The sequence below is a fragment of the Psammomys obesus genome, unplaced genomic scaffold (genome assembly GCF_907164565.1).
Source record: "Psammomys obesus unplaced genomic scaffold, mPsaObe1.curated_primary_1811, whole genome shotgun sequence".
NCBI lineage: Eukaryota > Metazoa > Chordata > Mammalia > Rodentia > Muridae > Psammomys > Psammomys obesus.
In genome coordinates this window covers 6273349-6290967 of record NW_026590405.1, presented here as the reverse complement: position 1 = coordinate 6290967, position 17619 = coordinate 6273349, and the positions used below count along the sequence as shown (strand labels likewise).

Genomic DNA, 17619 nt, shown 5'->3' with positions numbered 1-17619 from the left:
AATCCCAGGCCCCTTCAGGAATTGGTAGTTAGGATTCCCAAGAGACACAGACCAGCAGCCAGAAGGAAGTGGGGGAGAAGGGGTGCCCAAGAGGCCGAGGATGGGGGTGGCCTCTGAGGCCGTGATGTCCCATGACCCTCCATCCTGAACTAGGGAAGCCGGAACGTGGCGATCCTGTATCCTGCATCCAGGCATCACTCAGAGGTCTGGTCCAGATGTCTGAGAACTGGGCAGCCGCTGGTGCATTTTCCAGCCCCAGCATCAGGGGGGCAGGAGAGCAGGGGTTTCCATGCTGCTGGGCAGGAGCAGCCAGCATTTCCCCTTCCCTCTGCCCCCAGCCCCTCCCTGGGCTGTAGATGCTTTTCGTGTGACCATGCCCCCATGCCACACTCTGTACTAGAGCCACCCCCAGCTCTGCCCAGGGATGCACAGCTCTGCGGTCTCTCAGTCCTACCAGGCGGGCATCTGACAGGAACCGCAGGGGCTCCTGTTCGCTTGGTCCTCACTTCACCACCAATGCCCCTCCCCCGCCCCCAGCTGCTGCTCACTGTGTGTGGAGCATAGGACAGGCAACCCTGGCGCCTGCTGGCTGTTGCCACAGCCTAAGGCAGTGGTGGCCTGCTGGGCAGCTGGCCCCCATGGCGTGACTGTCCCCACCACCCCATCACGCTTTTCTTCCCATGATCCTTGGACATACTCTTTGCAGCCCGTGTGACTTTATCTCTGTGGCTTGGGGACTACCACCTGCTGTTCCTGATGATGAAAGGCCACAGGGAAGCTAGGTGCTGTGGCCTTTTGTCTAGGAAGCCTAGGAGCCTGTTGGGCATGTCACAGGAAGTGCCAGATGCCAGCCACATCCACTTCCTGACCCCTGACAGAAAGCCCTGTCATTAAGAACGTGGCATTTTGTGGAAGGGGAACCTCCTCCTGCCTCGGGGTGTGTGTGTGTGTGGTGTGTGTGTGTGTGGTGTGGTGTGGTGTGTGTGTGTGTGGTGTGTGTGTGTGTGTGTGGTGTGTGTGGTATGTGTGGTGTGTGTGTGTGTGTGTGTGTGTGTGTGTGGTGTGTGTTTGTGTGGTGTGGTGTGTGTGTGTGGTGTGTGTGTGTGTGTGTGTGTGTGTGTGTGTTGCCGCCACGTGGCACTGGGAGCTCATTTGACAGCCCCTGCTTTCACTCCCCCATCCTGCCTGCCTCCCTCAGCAGACTCCCATGGGGGTACAACCCCGAGAGGCTGGAATGCAGAGGGCCTAGAGCCTGCCGTAGGCTGGGTTCACTAACACATCTAATTTTCTAAATTAATGCTCCTTAATATTTATTTATTTACATATTTATTTATTTGTTTGTTTTGTTATTTATTTATTTTTTATATTTATTTATTTTTGAGACAAGGTTTTTTTGTGTAGTCTTGGCTGTCTTGGACTTGCTCTGTAGACCAGGCTGGCCTCAAACTCAAAGAGATCGGCCTGCCTCTGCCTCCCGAGTGCTGGGATTACAGGCGTGTGCCACACGCCCAGCTCTGCTTTTTTATTTTTAATCACCTGTATTGAGTATATTTGTGGGTATGGTGCCTGGGGTTGGGGGGGGGTTAAGCGCCATCTGACGTGGGTGCTGGGAACTGAACTTGGGTCTCTTAGAAGAGCATCAGGCGTTGCTAACCGATGGGGCGTCTCTCTGGGCCCTCATCTGATTCCTAAGTCAGGTTGTTTCCACACGGGCTGCCCTGAGTCACGGGGCAAGGGGGGTCTGGTCCTTTCTCGTGCCACATGCCTCGCAGAGAGTCCTGCGGGCCGTGCAGCCTGCGGCCTGTGCGCCCAGCCTGACGTGCCAGGTCATAGCGGCACCGCCCCTGCCGTGTGCTGAGGGCACATGCTCTAGCGCTGGTGATTCTTCCCTCTCTGAGGCCGGAGGCTGGGATTGGATTTGGGTGTCGTTTGGAGACAGGGTCTCTTTATGTAGCCCTGGATGGCCTGTGTAGACTAAGCTGGCCTCAACCTCAGAGAGATGGTTCCTCCTGCCTCCGATTCCTGAGGGCTGGCATTAAAGGTGTGCACCACCACATCCGGCTTTTTTGTGTGTGCGAGTGTTTTGCCTGTGTTACATCTGCACGAACATTGCCTATAGTGTCCGTGGAGGCCAGAAGAGAGCGTTGGATCCCTGGGACTGGAATTAGCTGGTTGTGAGCTACATGGGTGCTGGGAATTGAAGTCAGGAACTCTGGAAGAGCAGTCGGTGCTCCTAACACACGCTCCCCACCACACACACACACACACACACACACCACACACACACACATACCACACACCACCACCACCACCAGCTTTGTTTTGTTTTGAAATAGAATTCAGGGGCTGGGGAGATGGCTCAGGGGGAAGAGCACTCACATACAATCATGAGGACCTGGGCCTGGACCACCAGACCTGGCCCCTGTGTGTTGGCTTTCTGTGCAGGTGAAAAACGCCATGAACAAAAGCAGCTTGGGGGGGAAAGGCCGTAATTTGACTTACACACCCCGGTCACGGCTGATCACTGGGGGACTCAGGCAGGACCTCCAGCAGGACCACTGCTCGGAGGCTTGCTCAGCCTGCTTGCTCACTGGGCCTAGGCCTGCCTGCCCGCCCGAGGGTGGTTCCGCAAAAGGGGGCCGGGCCCTCCCACATCAACCATAAATCAAGAACGTGCCTCAGCAGAAAAGATTCTGAAAATCACGCACAGCAGTTAAAATAAACTCAGCTCACTCACAAGCATCGTGTGAGAGGCTTGGGTGGACGGGTGTGATCAGCCCCTTCTCGCCCCATCACAGGCTTCCTTGAAGCTGACCGCTGTCTCCATTTCGCTCTGCGGTTGTCCCAAAATAGTTCCCAGCCAGGCTGGCCTGCAGGGTGAACTTGTCCCTTTGGCAGCGTGACTTGGGGTGGGGTGCAGGCTGTAGGTCTGCACTGTAATTTGCTGAGCCAGTGCCCTGGGGATGTGGATTAGGTCACTCCCAGCCTCTCACGTGACCCCACACTGTGGTGGCGAACCAGCATGTGCGTGCTTGCCGAAAGTGAAGTCCTAGAGGTGGTGTTGTGGGGGAGACCTCCGCCCAGTGAGTCTGTGAGGAGTGCTCCCTCCGCTGAGGCTGAAGAAGCTTGTGGCCGCTCACATCCTCAGGCCCAGGTGACACAGGAAGCCATACTGGAGCCGGGCACGGTGGCACACACCTGTAAGCAGCACCCAGGGGGGCAGAGGCAAGTGTAGGCTGTGAGTTCGAGGCCAGCCTGATCTATAAATCGAGTCCAGGACAGCCAAAGCTACACAGAGAAACCCACTCTCGAAAAACCACAAAGAAAGAAAGACAGACAGACAGACTGGAATAGGGCACCAGGCTGGAACAGATGGAGAGACTAAGGCTGGGGGAGCGACACCCCTAACCAAGGATCCTCATGTGTTGATGCCGCTTGCCCTGAGTCTGAGGGGCAGCAGTTGCTAAGAGACGGTTTTACCTGCCCTCTCTGGGCAGAGCAGAAGCTTCCAGAACTATCCACCCTAACCCAGATAGCTGCTGTCCCCACAACTGCATTGCCCAGACAAGGAAGCGCCCCAGGAACCATGGCTGCCTCTTTGAAGGCTGGGCCCTTGGCCCTCTGCGGCTGTTCCCTGATTATTGAGCCATTCTTGACTGGGTGGCTGTGACGCCCGGTAGGGGAGGGTATGCCCCCCCCCCCCCCCCGTGGCCCCTGGGGCAGAGCGTGGCCTAGATTGAACAACTGTGATGCCTGATGACAGATCCGGGGCAGACACGAAGCCTCGGCATGTTGTATAGTCACAGTGTGGCCCTGGGGCCGGAGAGCCACGTGCCCAGACGTGTGTGGGTGGACTGTAAGCGAGGCAGGGCCGGGGCAGCCAGAAGAAGATGGACGGGACCCAACCAGAAGAATCAGGGAGCCTTTAGCTCAGGATGTGTATGGGAGAGAGGCCTCCCGTCAGTTCCCAGGGAACTACATGGCAGAGGCTGGGGCTCTGGGGGCCAACCAGGGGTTCTAGGCTGGGGTCAGGGGAATCCAGGACCATCTTTTGGATCTAGTGTTAGGATCCAGCTGGGTCAGGGCGGAGAGAGCAGGGGGTGGGGGGGAGGCTCAGCCAGGATACCCACTGGAACACACTGGGGTGGGGAAGGCCCAAGTAAGTCGGGAGGGAGGGCTTCTGGGAGAGGCGCTCAGTGGAATCCCGGCAGGGGGCGGGTGTGGGCAATGTTGAGATAGGTCATCCCCGGAATGGTAAGCCCTGCCGGGAAGCACCCCATCCCAGCAGAGGCTCACCGCAAGGAACCCCCTTCTCCCTGTGAGTCGGGAACGGGACGTGGCCCACTTCCCCATCTCTGGATCTCTCTCCTGCCCTTGCAGCCTGTGAGCCGCCGAGCCTGCTAACGGCAGGTCCCTCCGGCCCGTCCCTACAGCCACCATGTCTGGCTCCTACGATGAGGCCTCAGAGGAGGTCACCGACAGCTTCTGGGAGGTGAGCGGAGGTCTAGGCTCCTGCCTGTCCCCCTACTCATCCCATGCCGTCAGCCTGGCACCCTTGGGCCCCTTCACAACCCCCGGTGTCCGGCAGGAAGCAGAGGCCTTCCGGGGCAGCTGCCCTGTAGCGTTTCTCGCGCTGGGACCCCCAGGCCTGCACACCAACATCTGTTACATTTACAGTTTTCATAGCCCACCTAGCTGCTCCCACTGTGTCCTCTGCGTGGCGGGCAGGGGAGGAGAGGGGGGTGAGCCCAGGCACCCCACAGCCCCACACAGGTAGAGATGAGACTATAAGACCCCCAGCCTTTCAGGGGGCCTCAGAGTATCTGAGACCTGGAGAAAAATATATTGCTTTTGGCGTTGGAAATCAAAAAGGGAAACTAGCAGGCCTAGATTAATAAGTTGCTTAATGAGATGCCCGCAAAACATGATATTGTGTCAAGAGCTCAGGCTTAATATGACTCGTATAAATATGATAGAATTAGCTCACGAGAGCAAAATGAATAATTCATTATAGCCCCAGTCCAAATTATATGAAAGCCCTTCCGCTTTTCTGCAGCAGCTAGCGGCTTTTAGAGGAGGAGGGTAGGTGGAGACGGTGGCATCTGACCTGCGCTTCTGGGACCCCGCAGGGTGGAGGGCGGGGCGGGGCGGGAGGCGGGGCGCCCCCTGCAGGCCGGGGCCGGGGGGGGGGGGGCGGGGGGCGGCCGGCTCACGCCCCGCCCCGCCGCCAGGTCGGGAACTACAAGCGGACGGTGAAGCGCATCGACGATGGTCACCGCCTGTGCAACGACCTCATGAGCTGCGTGCAGGAGCGCGCCAAGATCGAGAAGGCCTACGCGCAGCAGCTCACCGACTGGGCCAAGCGCTGGCGCCAGCTCATCGAGAAAGGTGCTGCGCTCCCGGGCCCCTCGCGGATCCCCCTGGGCGGGGCCCCTGTGCGCCCAGCATCCCCGCTGCAGGGGTTTCCTCAAACCTGGGTCTGCTGGGCCAAAGCGGGTCCCTTCATTCTCCTGCCTTGCAAGACTCTAGACCGTGCGCGCGCGCACGCACACCACACATACGCACAACTATCGCTATTTTGAAAAAGACTTCTAGAAAAGCCACTTACAGTGCGGAGAGGCCCTGGGAACTATCCACTCTGCTGAGGTTAACGTTTCACTGCGGCTTTCACTGTTGAATTTGGAGACAGGATCTTCTGTAGCCCAGGCTGGCCTCTAACTCTAAATGTGGCGGAGGATGACCCTGAAATCTGATCCTTCTGCCTCCCCGTCCCCAAATAGAAGGTTATAGATGTTAAAAGCCACACCCGGCTTCTCTCTCTCCCCATCTCCATCTTACAGTGTAGACCCGACTGCCCAGAACTGGCTGTGTAGACCAGGCTGCTGCAAACACCTGCTTGCCTCTGCCTCTAGAGTATTCTGTTTAAATTGCACACCAACCTATCTGGCAGCGGCTGCTACTTCTAATTTTCCTCCTCCTCTACTACTACTTCTTCTTCTTCTTCTTCTTCTTCTTCTTCTTCTTCTTCTTCTTCTTCTTCTCCTCCTCCTCCTCCTCCTCCTCCTCCTCCTCCTCCTCCTCCTCCTCCTCTTCTTCTTTTATCAAGGTTTTGCTGTCCAGGCCAAGCTGGCCTTAATCTTGAGATCTGTCAAGACACCTCTTCCCTCCGTTGATATGCATATTTTTCTGAACTGTTGAGAAATTAGAGCTATCAACTTCATGAACCCCATTCCAAAACTCTCCAAATATCCAAGGACAGCAGTTCATTCCCCCACGTTCAGCTATCAGGACATTCAAAGCAGCTCAAAAATAAGCCAGTGGTGGCACACACCTTTGTTTATTTAAAAAAAATTATTTTTATTATGTATACAATGTTCTGTCTGCATGTACACTTGCATGCCAAAAAAGGGCAGCACATTTATTCCCTACCCTGTGTCCCTCGCCTTGCAATGGGGGCAGTCCAGACCTGTGACCGTAGACCATAGGCCCACTGTCATAGCCCTGCGACACTAATGCAACTACCCTGATGCCCGTAACTACAGTGCCAGTTTCACCCAAGAGGGCAGCTGCCGGGTCCTGGCTTGTCCTGGGTGTATGGCAAGGTAGTTTCGGGGCGACAGCTGTTTTGGCATCTCTTAGACGGTTGTGAGCCACCATGTAGTTGCTAGGGATTGAACTCAGGACCTCTAGAAGAGCAGACAGTGCTCTTAACCTCTGAGCCATCTCTCCAGCCCCAGCATACACCTTTAATCTCAGTACTAGGGACGCAAAGGCAGGCAGATCTCTGAGTGTGAGGCCAGCCTGGTCTACAGAGCTGGTTCTAGGTCAGCCAGGGCTATACAGAGAAACCCTGTCTTAAAAAACAAACAAACAAACAAACAAAAAAAACAACTCATATGCACTTTTTTTTTTTTTTTTTTTGAGAGGTTGGTCTCCAACTCCCTAAACAGCACAGGGTGACCTTGAACTTTTGAGTCCCCGGTCAGCAGTTCCAGTTGATGCCATGCTAGGCAAGCACTCTCCCTCCTGAGCACACCCACCTCTCTGTGCACACCTTGGGAGTGTGGCGGTGGTCCGGGCTGGGGCAGGGCCCAAACCGCATCGTCGCTCTGTGCATCCAGTTGACATGACCCTGGGGTCCTGCAGGGCAGATGTTTCCAGTTCAGGTTTACCTCACTCACAGTCCTCGTCAGGGGAGGGCCTTCTCTGCCTGGCAGCAAATGAATGTGAGGCTGGCTGCCAGTGGCTCAGGTCCCTGCCAGTCACTGCTGGTTCCTGAGTTTCAGCGGCTAGCTTAGGGCGCCCGTCCTGGGCCTGCAGAAGCTCCTGCTGAACAAGGTGGGGCATGACAGAAAGGGAGGCAGACAGACACCAGGTGGGAAGCAGGGCAGATGTTGGGCTGGAACCCACGGGGGAGTGCAGGCCGGGGTGAGAGTGGAGCAATCCCAGAAGGCTTCCTGGCAGCCATACGGTCATCATGGACATTAAGAGTAGAAGTCTGGGGAGAGTGGAGGCAGATGTTTCTGTTGCCGTGGGAAGAGAGGGAAAGCATCAGAGAAAGGGGAGAGAGAAAGGGTACTGCTGCCATCGTGGGTTGGGGTCCATGGAACTCCCTGGCCTTTCCCCCAGGCCCACAGTATGGCAGCCTGGAGCGGGCCTGGGGTGCCATTATGACGGAGGCTGACAAGGTGAGCGAGCTGCACCAGGAGGTGAAGAACAGCCTGCTGAACGAGGACCTGGAGAAAGTCAAGAACTGGCAGAAGGATGCCTACCACAAGCAGATCATGGGCGGCTTCAAGGAGACCAAGGAGGCGGAGGATGGCTTCCGAAAGGCCCAGAAGCCCTGGGCCAAGAAGATGAAGGAGGTACCTCAGGCGGGCAGGGCGGGCGGCAGCTCAAGGGTGGCGAGGCATGAGGCACGGGGCGGGGGGCGTCCGTGGTGAGGGTGTGCCAGCATCCAGCAGAGAGAACTGTCCACATTCGGTGCTTTCCCCAGCACACGCCGGCTGCCTCGGCTGGTCCCCATGACTGGTGTGTCTGCAGTACCACGAGGGGCAGCGTCCCCAGATGAGGGCATGGGCCGGAGCCTCGGGAGCCAGGACCGGCAGCCTCCTGACCACCCGTACCCCCACCCTGGCCCTCTTCCCCACAGCTAGAGGCAGCCAAGAAGGCCTACCATTTGGCCTGCAAGGAGGAGAAGCTGGCCATGACCCGGGAGATGAACAGTAAGACGGAGCAGTCTGTCACTCCGGAGCAGCAGAAGAAGCTTCTGGACAAAGTGGACAAATGCAAGCAGGATGTGCAGAAGGTACCGGAGGAGAGCTGGCGGCAGGGGCGGCCGGTCCGTAGGGTGGTGGCTGGAGCTGCAGGCTGGTGAGCCCCCCATCCGCATCCTCCACCCTGGTACCCGCAGACTCAGGAGAAGTATGAGAAAGTGCTGGAAGACATAGGCAAGACCACGCCACAGTACATGGAGGGCATGGAGCAGGTGTTTGAGCAGTGCCAGCAATTTGAGGAGAAGCGGCTGGTCTTCCTGAAGGAGGTCCTGCTGGATATCAAACGGCACCTCAACCTAGCGGAGAACAGCAGGTACCCGGGCACGGGCCGCCCAGCAACTGCAGTGCGGGCACCCCAGGCCTGGTGATCGGGAGGGGAAGGAGGGCTGGCAGGGAGCATCAGCAGGAGCCTGTAGATGCAGCTTCCATGCTTACAGGGAGCATGGGCTTGGCCGGCAGTGCATGGCCGTGGTGAGGCCAGTGGGCTGAGAGTCTCCAGAAAGCACTTTGCTCGGACTGGAGGGACAGCCTGAGCTCTTATCAGGTAGCTAACAACTGCCCATAACTCCATCCTCAGAGGTTCTGTCGCCCTCCTCTGGCCTCTGAGGATATTTGCACTTACATGCACAGGCACACACACATATAAAATAAAGAGAATGAGTGACTCTTGGGCTGGAGAGACGGCTCAGCAGTTAAGAGCACCTGCTGCTTTTACAGAGGGCCAGAGTTAGATGCCCGCACCCACAGAAGGTGGCTCGCCTTTGGCCCCCAAGGCGATACCACAAACACGCATGTGGTATCCACTCACAGACACATGAATAAAAATAAACTAAAAAAAAAATTTCCCTGGATGTGGTGTCAGACACCTTTAATCCCGGCACTCAAGAGAGGCAGAGGCAGGTGGATCTCTGTGAGTTTGAGGCCAGCCTGGTCTACAAAGCGAGTCCAGGATAGCCAAGGCTACACAGAGAAACCCTATTTTGAAAAACAAAATAATAATAACAACAACGAGTTAAAGGTCTGGAGAAATCCCTCAGCACTTAAGCAGCGGGATTCCCAACACCTGCAAGGTGGCTCCTCACTCCAGTTCCAGCGAATCCAGTGCCCTCTTCTGGCCTCTGAGAATACCAGGGACACACCTGGTGCACACACATTTATGCAGGCAAAACCCCCACGCACGTAAAATAAGCAAATACAGTTTTAAAAATGAGGGGAACGCCCTCTGCCTCCTCCCGGCTGGGCTGAGGAGGAAGCCGGTGCCATCCCGCCCTCCGTCGCCACAGCTACATCCACGTCTACCGAGAGCTGGAGCAGGCCATCCGGGGCGCCGATGCCCAGGAGGACCTCAGGTGGTTCCGCAGCACCAGTGGCCCCGGCATGCCCATGAACTGGCCGCAGTTCGAGGTGAGGAGGTGCGGGGTGGCGAAGTGGGAGCCTCAGCAGGTTGGGAGGGGTCCGCCGGTTCAGACCCCTCAGCCTGACCCCTCTCACCCCCCCCCCGCCTCCAGGAGTGGAACCCGGATCTCCCCCACACCGCTGCCAAGAAGGAGAAGCAGCCCAAGAAGGCAGAGGGGGCCGCACTGAGCAACGCCACGGGGGCCGTGGAGTCCACATCCCAGGCCGGGGACCGTGGCAGGTGAGTACCTCCCATGGATAGGAGAGAGAACCACTGGGTAGGAGAGAGAACCACATCCTGGGACAGGTGCATTTTCTCCAAGAAGACGTGACCCCAGACCACAGCTGCTGTGTGTCCCCTGAGGAGCAGGAGGTGTCCTCCTCCTCAGGGGACACACGGCAGCTGTGGTGGGTCACCTCCTGTGGGTCACAAGGTATCCCAGAGCTCTCCTCACACTGAGGGGTCAAGCCTCCGGCCAGTCTGCAATGAGGAAATGTGCCTTGTAAGGATAGGAAGGGAGGCTGAGTCCAGAGAGACTGGGCCGAACATTACACCTCAGGACCAGGGGAGGCTGTGTAGTCCAAGCTGGCACCCAGGTGGGCATTCGGTCCCTTTCACAGGATCAGACAGTCTCTGGGTCCTCTTCAGCACTTCCTCCCTCACGAGCTGAAATGCTAAATGCAAAACCTTCAAGTCTATGGAGGGTCAGTGCCTCGGACCCCGTCTCTGCTCCATCTCGTAGAATCTGGACCCCAGCTCTGCTTAGGGCAGGCTGTTGGTAGGGATGGGGTCGAGGCCGCTGACGGAGTTCACCCATTTGCACCTAAGCGTTAGCAGCTATGACCGAGGCCAACCGTACGCCACCGAGTGGTCAGATGACGAAAGTGGAAACCCCTTCGGGGGGAATGAGGCCAACGGCGGCGCCAACCCCTTCGACGACGATGCCAAGGGAGTACGTGTGAGGGCGCTCTACGACTATGATGGCCAGGAGCAGGATGAGCTCAGCTTCAAGGCCGGTATGGGCAGGCGCGGGCTCCGGCTTGGCTGATGGGGGGGGCCCTAGGGGAGAAAACAGGCCTGAATTGGGTTAGTACAAGGGTCCAGCTTGAAGACGGGCGTTTCAGGGATTGGCCAAGGCAGGGGACAGAGTGTGCAGGGCGGGGCCCAAGACCCCGTTAGGTGCTGGCTGCAGTAGGTCTGGGCTTTTGGACATTGAGTGGGTCTGTAGCCCTGAATCTAAGTCTAGGTAAATCAGCTGGAGCACTGGGGTCCATCCAGCAGCTTTGAGCTGATGGGCAGGTAGGGTCCGGGTACCTGTCTGCCCTGACAAGGCATCCCTGTGTCCCCCTTTCCAGGAGATGAGCTCACCAAACTAGGAGAAGAAGATGAGCAGGGCTGGTGCCGCGGGCGGCTGGACAGCGGGCAGCTGGGCCTCTATCCTGCCAACTACGTGGAGGCCATATAGCAACCCTGCTCGCCCGACTCCTCTCACTCCTTGCCCTCCGCCTCCCGCCCTTCCCCTCCCCTCGCCATAGAGTTCCAGACATATTTTCCGATCAAGCTTTTATTTTTTTAAAAGTCAAAACAGAACAAATGAAGAAGTACAAAGAGACGGCATCTGCAGCCTACATGGAGGCCAGGGTAGTGGGGCTTAGGGTGATGACCCCCAGCGTGGGCAAGGGTCTTGGGACTAAGCTCAGTGTCACCTCTGCCCTACAGAGTCCACCAGAGTCTCCTGGGTCCTGAGGGATACCTCCCGGATCCTTCCGCCCCGCCCCCTCCCCTCTCCCACCCCAGGCTGCCAGCAGCGACCCTTGCCCTCTGAGCCTGCCTTCCTAGCCTCTCCTGGCTGCTCCCCTGACCCCCCTCTACCACCACCCTCCTCATAAAGGCCTCCTTCACGCTCTGAGAAGGAGGCCTCCCAATCTTTAGTCTTCCACGCTGCCCTGGGGGGTGCTCTTCTCCTCCAAGCCCTAATCTTTTGGGACCGGTGAGTCTGGGAAAGAAATTGTCGCCCTTCTCTGTGTAGGTTTCTGGGGACCTCTTCGCTTCCCCAGACATAGGGCAGGGTATCTGGAAGGAGTGATGGTGCCCCTGGTACACAGAATGAGAGGAAGGACAGACCCTCTGTCCAGGCTGTGCCAACCCTCCCGATGCCAGGCCCATTCTGAGGGATGGAAACCCTGTCTGGGCCTGTGGACGGAGGCCCAGAGCCACTCCGCATCTTACAGAGGCTCTGCCCGTCTCCTGAGACCTTGATGCTGGGCAAAGCCTCCCCGAAGCCCAGGGCAAAGCCAGCGACAGTCGCAGCCTCCTCCCGTTCTCTGGGGAAGAGGCATTTGGCCACCCACCCCACTCCTTCATGGTCATCCAAAAAACACCCCCCCTCCGGTCACTGCGCCTGCGCCAGCCTCGGGGAAGCCAGTGTGCAAGGCTCTGAGCTTCCCCTTCCCGCTTCTCTCACCTGGGCGACCGAGGAGATGCCGGCGCTCAGGGGAGCAGCTCAGTCTGGGCAACGTGGGGGAGGAACCCTGGACGGTCACCATATCTTTTTTCCCCTTGATCCTTTCGTTTCCCAACACTGTCCCTGAATGCTGGCAACCCCCACACCCAGTTCTGGAAGCCCGAGTCTCCATTAAGAGATTCTGGGCCTGGAAGGGGACCCAGGGCCCTTGCGGGTTGGAAACTGGGTAGCAGCTCTCCCGTGGGTGGGTGGGTGGGTGGGGCGGGAAGCAGACAGATTGGATAAGACCCCCTACAGTGGAAAGTGGCCAGAGGCTTTGTCTCTGGACCTTTGAAGCCCTGTGCTCGCTGCTGGTGTCTGCTAGGCCTCAGGACTAAGGTCCCCCTCTGCCTCCCAAACTGGGTGGCCTTTTGGCCTCCCAGGAAAAGAGTATGCAACCCTTGTTCTCCAGGACCCTTCAGCTCCCTGCTGCTTCTCCTGACACTGTTAGGCCGTGGACCCACGCACTGGGGCTTCGACCCCCTTCTCTTGGGTAGGGCTGTGGCGGGGCCTTTGACGGGTCAGTCCTCCCTCAGGTCCGGGAGCATGGCACCCGAGAGGCAGGGCTGCCAGCCCCCATCTCCTTGTCACTGTTTGCCCTAGGGGCTTCAGCTGCAGCCTAGGTTGGTTCCTGGACCCCTCCGAGCCGGAAGCAGGATTCAAAGCCCTCCTTTCTCCACAGCTCCTGCCTCCCACCTGGCAGGAGCCCTCCACCCCTCACCTTCACCTCCGAAAGGAAGAAGCCGCCACGTCTGCACCTTGGGGCCTGGGCTCCCCCTCTCTGCGCCAGCGGCTTCCCAGCACCGGGGGTGGGGCTGTGGCCCCGACCAGACCCCATGCCTACCCCACTCAGTACACTAGCTGCCCTCTCCTGGGCAGGGACAGGAAAAGCTATCTCTTATAAACAACCACCTTCAACGACCCCATAGGGACCTGACTTGGTCCTCGTGTTCCTCAGTACCCAGTGACGGAGGACCTCCCTCCCCGACCCTCCCGGAAGTCCCCAGAGCCCCGAGCCAAGCCCCAGCTACCATTGCTGGTGTCGGGGCACTCAACCTTGGGCTGGACCACACCGCTCGCTCACCATGTCCACACCCCCTCCCGTATTCCCCAGGGGCCCCTTGATGCTGCCGCACGGGGTCCCTGAAGGCCCCGTCAGTGACGTGTTTCATCGCCAGTTAAACCGCCACCCTGCAGCCTGGCTCCAGGAGGAGCCAGGGCCGCCCTGCCGCCCGCTGCCACTGCGTCTGCCGCCCTAGGCTTCCTGACTCCATTAGTTCCGACACTTGTGAAACTCCGAGAAGTGCTGTGGTCTCAGCAATGCACCTGTTTTGTACATGATTGTGTAATTTAAAGGTATATAAATACAAATCTATATATATATCAGTTGTGACTGTACGGCTGGCGATAAAACCAGAATTCTGTCACCCTGGCTGGACTTGTCACCTTCGGTTCTGGGGGTTTGTGTGGGCCCTTGGAAGGGTCTTGGGAATGAAGATGTCTATCCTGGAGTTGGCCCCGTGCTGACCGAGTTGGGCAATTGAGGGCACAGGTCCTTCCCAACCGAGGGAGGCCACTGAGACTCTGGTCTCAGAGAAAAGGGAACAAATGACAGCCCTGACCAGAAGAGCTGCACATTTGAAGCCCCAGACTCACGGCTTTAAGGCTGGAGATATGGCCCTGCAGGCAGCTTTCTTGTCTAACGAGTAAGGTCGTTTCTGGCACCATGGTCAGCCAATAAAAGAGCCGGACTCCTGGCTCAAGGGTGGACTCCGTCTTCAGATAGTCCGGAGTTTTACAGCAGAATCCTAAGAAGCCATTGCTGAGGCCTCCCGAGGCGTGACACTGTGTCTTCCCGCTCTCCTGCCGCTTGCCCCGCTGTGAACACGTTTCCTAGGAGGCCTCCTGGGAGCATGGTCCTGGCAGGGCTAAGCTTGGCTTTCTGAGCCCTGCCGGGCCTGTCCCCAGAGCTCTGAGGCTCACCTGAACCTCTGCTGGATCCTGTCTGAGCGCCGCGCCTCCCTTTCCCTGCCTCAGCTCCCCTATTCTGTCTGGAAGGCCCCTCTGCCCTGGCAGTGTGATAGGGCCTCGCACAAACACAGCCCCTCCACCAGCACTTCCCCTACCCCAGGGTGCACACACCGAGAGGAGGGGACGCCGGGACGGCCATCCATCTGTCTGCCGGTCCCCCAAGTCCATCCGTGTTGAAGCCCACTCTCATCCCAACAGGACGCTTTGACTTCTTTCCATTCTCGTCCTTCATTTTGTTAAACACAGTGTGCTTACGTTTTTATCTAACAGGTGTGCCTGTGTGAGAGACAGAACGACCGAGAGCAGGCTTCAGTGTACATATGTCTCCACTCAGCCCTGTGGAGGACAGGGGACAACCTTGGGCTTCCGGGGTGAACCTCTACCAGCTGAGCCACGTCACCTGCTCGCCTTCCTTCCCCCTCCCCTCCCTTCCCTTCTTCCCTCCCTCCGTATCTCTCTCCTTCATTCATTCTGTCCTTTTCTTTGCTAAAGATGGAGTCTTGGGTTGAAGAGTTGGCTCAGCAGTTAAGAGCACTGACTGCTCTAAGCCAGGAGCCCAGATTCCATCTCCAACACCCATGTGGGACCTTCCAGCCTTCCGTGAGTCCAGTCCCAGGGAATCCAACACCCTCTTCTGACCTCCGAGGGTACTGCATGCACGGGGTACGCAGGCAGACAGGAAGGCAAAATACCCATACACATACATACATGTAAAATAAAGTAATGAAAGAGCCAGCCTCTAGGTGGCTGTGTAGCAGAGGGTGGCCTTGAGCTCCTGATCCACTGGCTTCCGGTTCCCAAATGCTAGCATTACAGACTCAGGCCTCCATGCCCAGCCTGTGTCTTAGAGTCCAGGTGACCTTCTATTCACTCGGGTTGTTCCAGTTTGTTTGGGGGAGCTAAAATGGGGCTTCCAAAAGGGGACTGGGAAGGTCTACTGAGCCAGGCAAGGTTCTGACAGGCATGTGTCAAGTGAGGGAGGAGAACCCTTGATTTGCTGCCAGCTCATAAGATGTCCCTGGGCAGATACAGCCTGCGGAATGCTCCTTGGTGGGAGCTGCCGCTCTGGCCTCCCATACCTGCCCTCTGTGGAACTGTTCCTGCTCCCAATCCAAGCCTGCAACACCCCCCCCCCGCCCTTCTGAGAAATCCCCAGCCCCGCCGGAGCTCTGAGCCTGACCCAGGCACAGCTGGGACATCCAAGCCTGTGACTTCAGGGACACCTGAGGGGCAGGATGGGCTGCCTGGAGACAGAACCAGTTTAACTGAGCCTGCCTCCGGCTAGGGTCCCAGACTGCCTCTTCCCCGGGAGCCAGCTGCGGCCCAGCAAGGCAGAGCCCTGGGCAGAGATGCCCCTCCTCGTCATCACATCCAGTCCTACATGGCAGGTGCCAAGGTGCTGTTTGCTCATTGTCGGGAGCAAACATTCTTCAGGAGACAATAAAACTGCTGGGGGCAGCAGGCAGGGGGACAGGACACCCTTAACCCTTGGCGGCCCAGCCAGGTGTGGTGGCACATGCCTGTAATCCCAGCACTTGGGAGGCAGAGGCAGGCAGATCTCTGAGTTCAAGGCCAGCCTGCTCTACAGAGCGAGAGTTCCAGGACAGCCAGGGCTACACAGAGAAACCCTGTCTCAAAACAACAAACAAACAAACAAGCAAACAAGCCCCCCCCCCCCATGAAAACCAACCCCCCTTGTTGTACTGTGTGGTGCCGCTCCCTGTCTTTTCTTCTAGAAGTTTGGCCTCCGAAGCTAAGGGCTGCGTGGCAGGAGACGCTGACCCATTTGGGGAGGAAAGGCAGGGAGAGTCCCGTCCCTGGGGAGGGATGGGCAAGTGCTCGGTCCTGGCACCCACAGCTGTGTGACTGTGAGCTAACTGCTCAGCCACCCTGGACCTCCGATGTCCCGTGAACCATGAACCCTGACCTCATGGTTTTGTTGAAAAGGTCTATGACAAAAAGGCAGTGGGGGTGGCTAGCTCATGGTAGGTCCTCGGGGTGCTTGATTTGGGCAAATAAATCTGGGAAGTGTGTCGCAGCTGTGTTGCACAGGAGAATGGCCAGGCTGTCAGGGACCTCCACCCACAGACAGGTGCACACTCAGCTCCTCACACTCAAGTGAGGGCCTCGCTACTCCAGGGATGGACCTTGCGAAGTCTTTGGGGGACAGGGGCTGCAAGTCCTTAGAGCCACTGCCCCCAAAGCTGCCCCCGTAGCCCACTATGTGGTCCGGCTTTCTCAGGTGGCCGAGCAAACACAAGAAACCCTGGGACTCTTGCAGGAGAGCCAGACCCTCGCACACCTCGCACACCTGGCAGCAGGCCCTGCCCTTCAACAGAACAGATGCACAGGCTGCCTCCCTCACTCTGGCTGTGGACAGCCTGGTCCACCTCCCATCTTAGTCATGCCGGGGTGAGGAGGGCGCCCTGGCTGGCTGGACTGGCTGTTTTGGCCTGGAGAACCCTCTGCCTCTTCCACGACATCTACCAAGCAGCTACTGTTTTCCGTTTAGTCTCCATGACACTTCCCTGGGCAACCTTCCCTTGTGGCCAGCGCCCTAAGCACAGAACCACGGCCGCCCTTGACTGCCGCTGGCCTCTTGGCTGAGCCATCCACAGCCAGGCAATGGGAACCTGTCAGTTATCATGTATCTTTATTATCCTTGGGCACCCCTGGCTCCCCAACACAGGGTGAAGACATCTCTTAGCACCACGCCAGGTATGGTACAGGAGGAGGTGGCAGGAGCAGAGAGCAGCGATGTCACTGTCCTGTGGCTTGCCTGGGTCCCAGTCCCTGCGCGCTGTAGCTGTTTCCTCCGAGAATTCCACAGTCCAAGGGTAGCTCCCTTGACCCCCCAGGGGCCTGTGTACTTGAGCAGTACAACCTGAAGAGGGAGCCAGAGAGCTCGTGTGTACCCCAGATCAGTGACTGTGAACTTGGATGCCAGCAGTCCCCAGGTTCAGATCGAGCAGAGCCCAGAGCAGCAGGAGGGTGGCCGTCCCGGGCAGGTTGTAGGCCCCCCCGGCTTCCGTGGCCCTCAGACGGGATGTACAAACTGATAGACGAGGCGCTGAGAGATGTCAGGTTTGCGAATGATCCCCTTCTTGTAGTACTGGCGGATGGAGCGGCTTAGCTTGTCGTAGTTCATGGCGGGCCGGTTCTTGCGCACACCCCAGAGCCGGGCCACCTGGGCGGAGTCCTCGATTTTGAAGATGCCTGGGGGGACAGGGTGGGGGTGGGGCGCAGAGGGCGTGAGAACAAGAGAGACAAGAGCAATAGATCAGTTTTGAGGAAAGCAAAGGGCACAGATGCTGGAGTCCTCTTCAGCTCTGGGTCCAGGACAGGCTATGAAACCTAGTAAACGCCTTCCTTCCTTCCTTCCTTCCTTCCTTCCTTCCTTCCTTCCTTCCTTC

At 57.9% G+C, this 17619-nt stretch overlaps 3 protein-coding genes across 5 annotated transcripts in view; 1 reads left to right on the top strand and 2 right to left on the bottom strand.

The window, feature by feature from the left end:
• The window catches only part of Pacsin1 (protein kinase C and casein kinase substrate in neurons 1), a 43008-nt gene extending 29086 nt beyond the window's left edge, over nucleotides 1–13922 (top strand). For both annotated transcript variants that reach the window (XM_055607245.1, XM_055607246.1), the window contains exons 2-10: nucleotides 4381–4492; nucleotides 5232–5388; nucleotides 7630–7865; nucleotides 8153–8308; nucleotides 8414–8589; nucleotides 9560–9680; nucleotides 9785–9912; nucleotides 10501–10688; nucleotides 11028–13922. In XM_055607245.1, the coding sequence (XP_055463220.1) occupies nucleotides 4439–4492; nucleotides 5232–5388; nucleotides 7630–7865; nucleotides 8153–8308; nucleotides 8414–8589; nucleotides 9560–9680; nucleotides 9785–9912; nucleotides 10501–10688; nucleotides 11028–11137 (1326 nt within the window). In that variant the 5' untranslated portion in view covers nucleotides 4381–4438 and the 3' untranslated portion in view covers nucleotides 11138–13922. The remainder of the gene's footprint in view (nucleotides 1–4380; nucleotides 4493–5231; nucleotides 5389–7629; nucleotides 7866–8152; nucleotides 8309–8413; nucleotides 8590–9559; nucleotides 9681–9784; nucleotides 9913–10500; nucleotides 10689–11027) is intronic.
• The window catches only part of Rps10 (ribosomal protein S10), a 70380-nt gene that overhangs the window by 50982 nt on the left and 1779 nt on the right, over nucleotides 1–17619 (bottom strand). The gene's annotated exons all lie outside the window — the stretch shown is intronic.
• Spdef (SAM pointed domain containing ETS transcription factor) overlaps nucleotides 16841–17619 on the bottom strand; it is a 13996-nt gene continuing 13217 nt past the window's right edge. For both annotated transcript variants that reach the window (XM_055607247.1, XM_055607249.1), the window contains exon 6: nucleotides 16841–17422. In XM_055607247.1, the coding sequence (XP_055463222.1) occupies nucleotides 17244–17422 (179 nt within the window). In that variant the 3' untranslated portion in view covers nucleotides 16841–17243. The remainder of the gene's footprint in view (nucleotides 17423–17619) is intronic.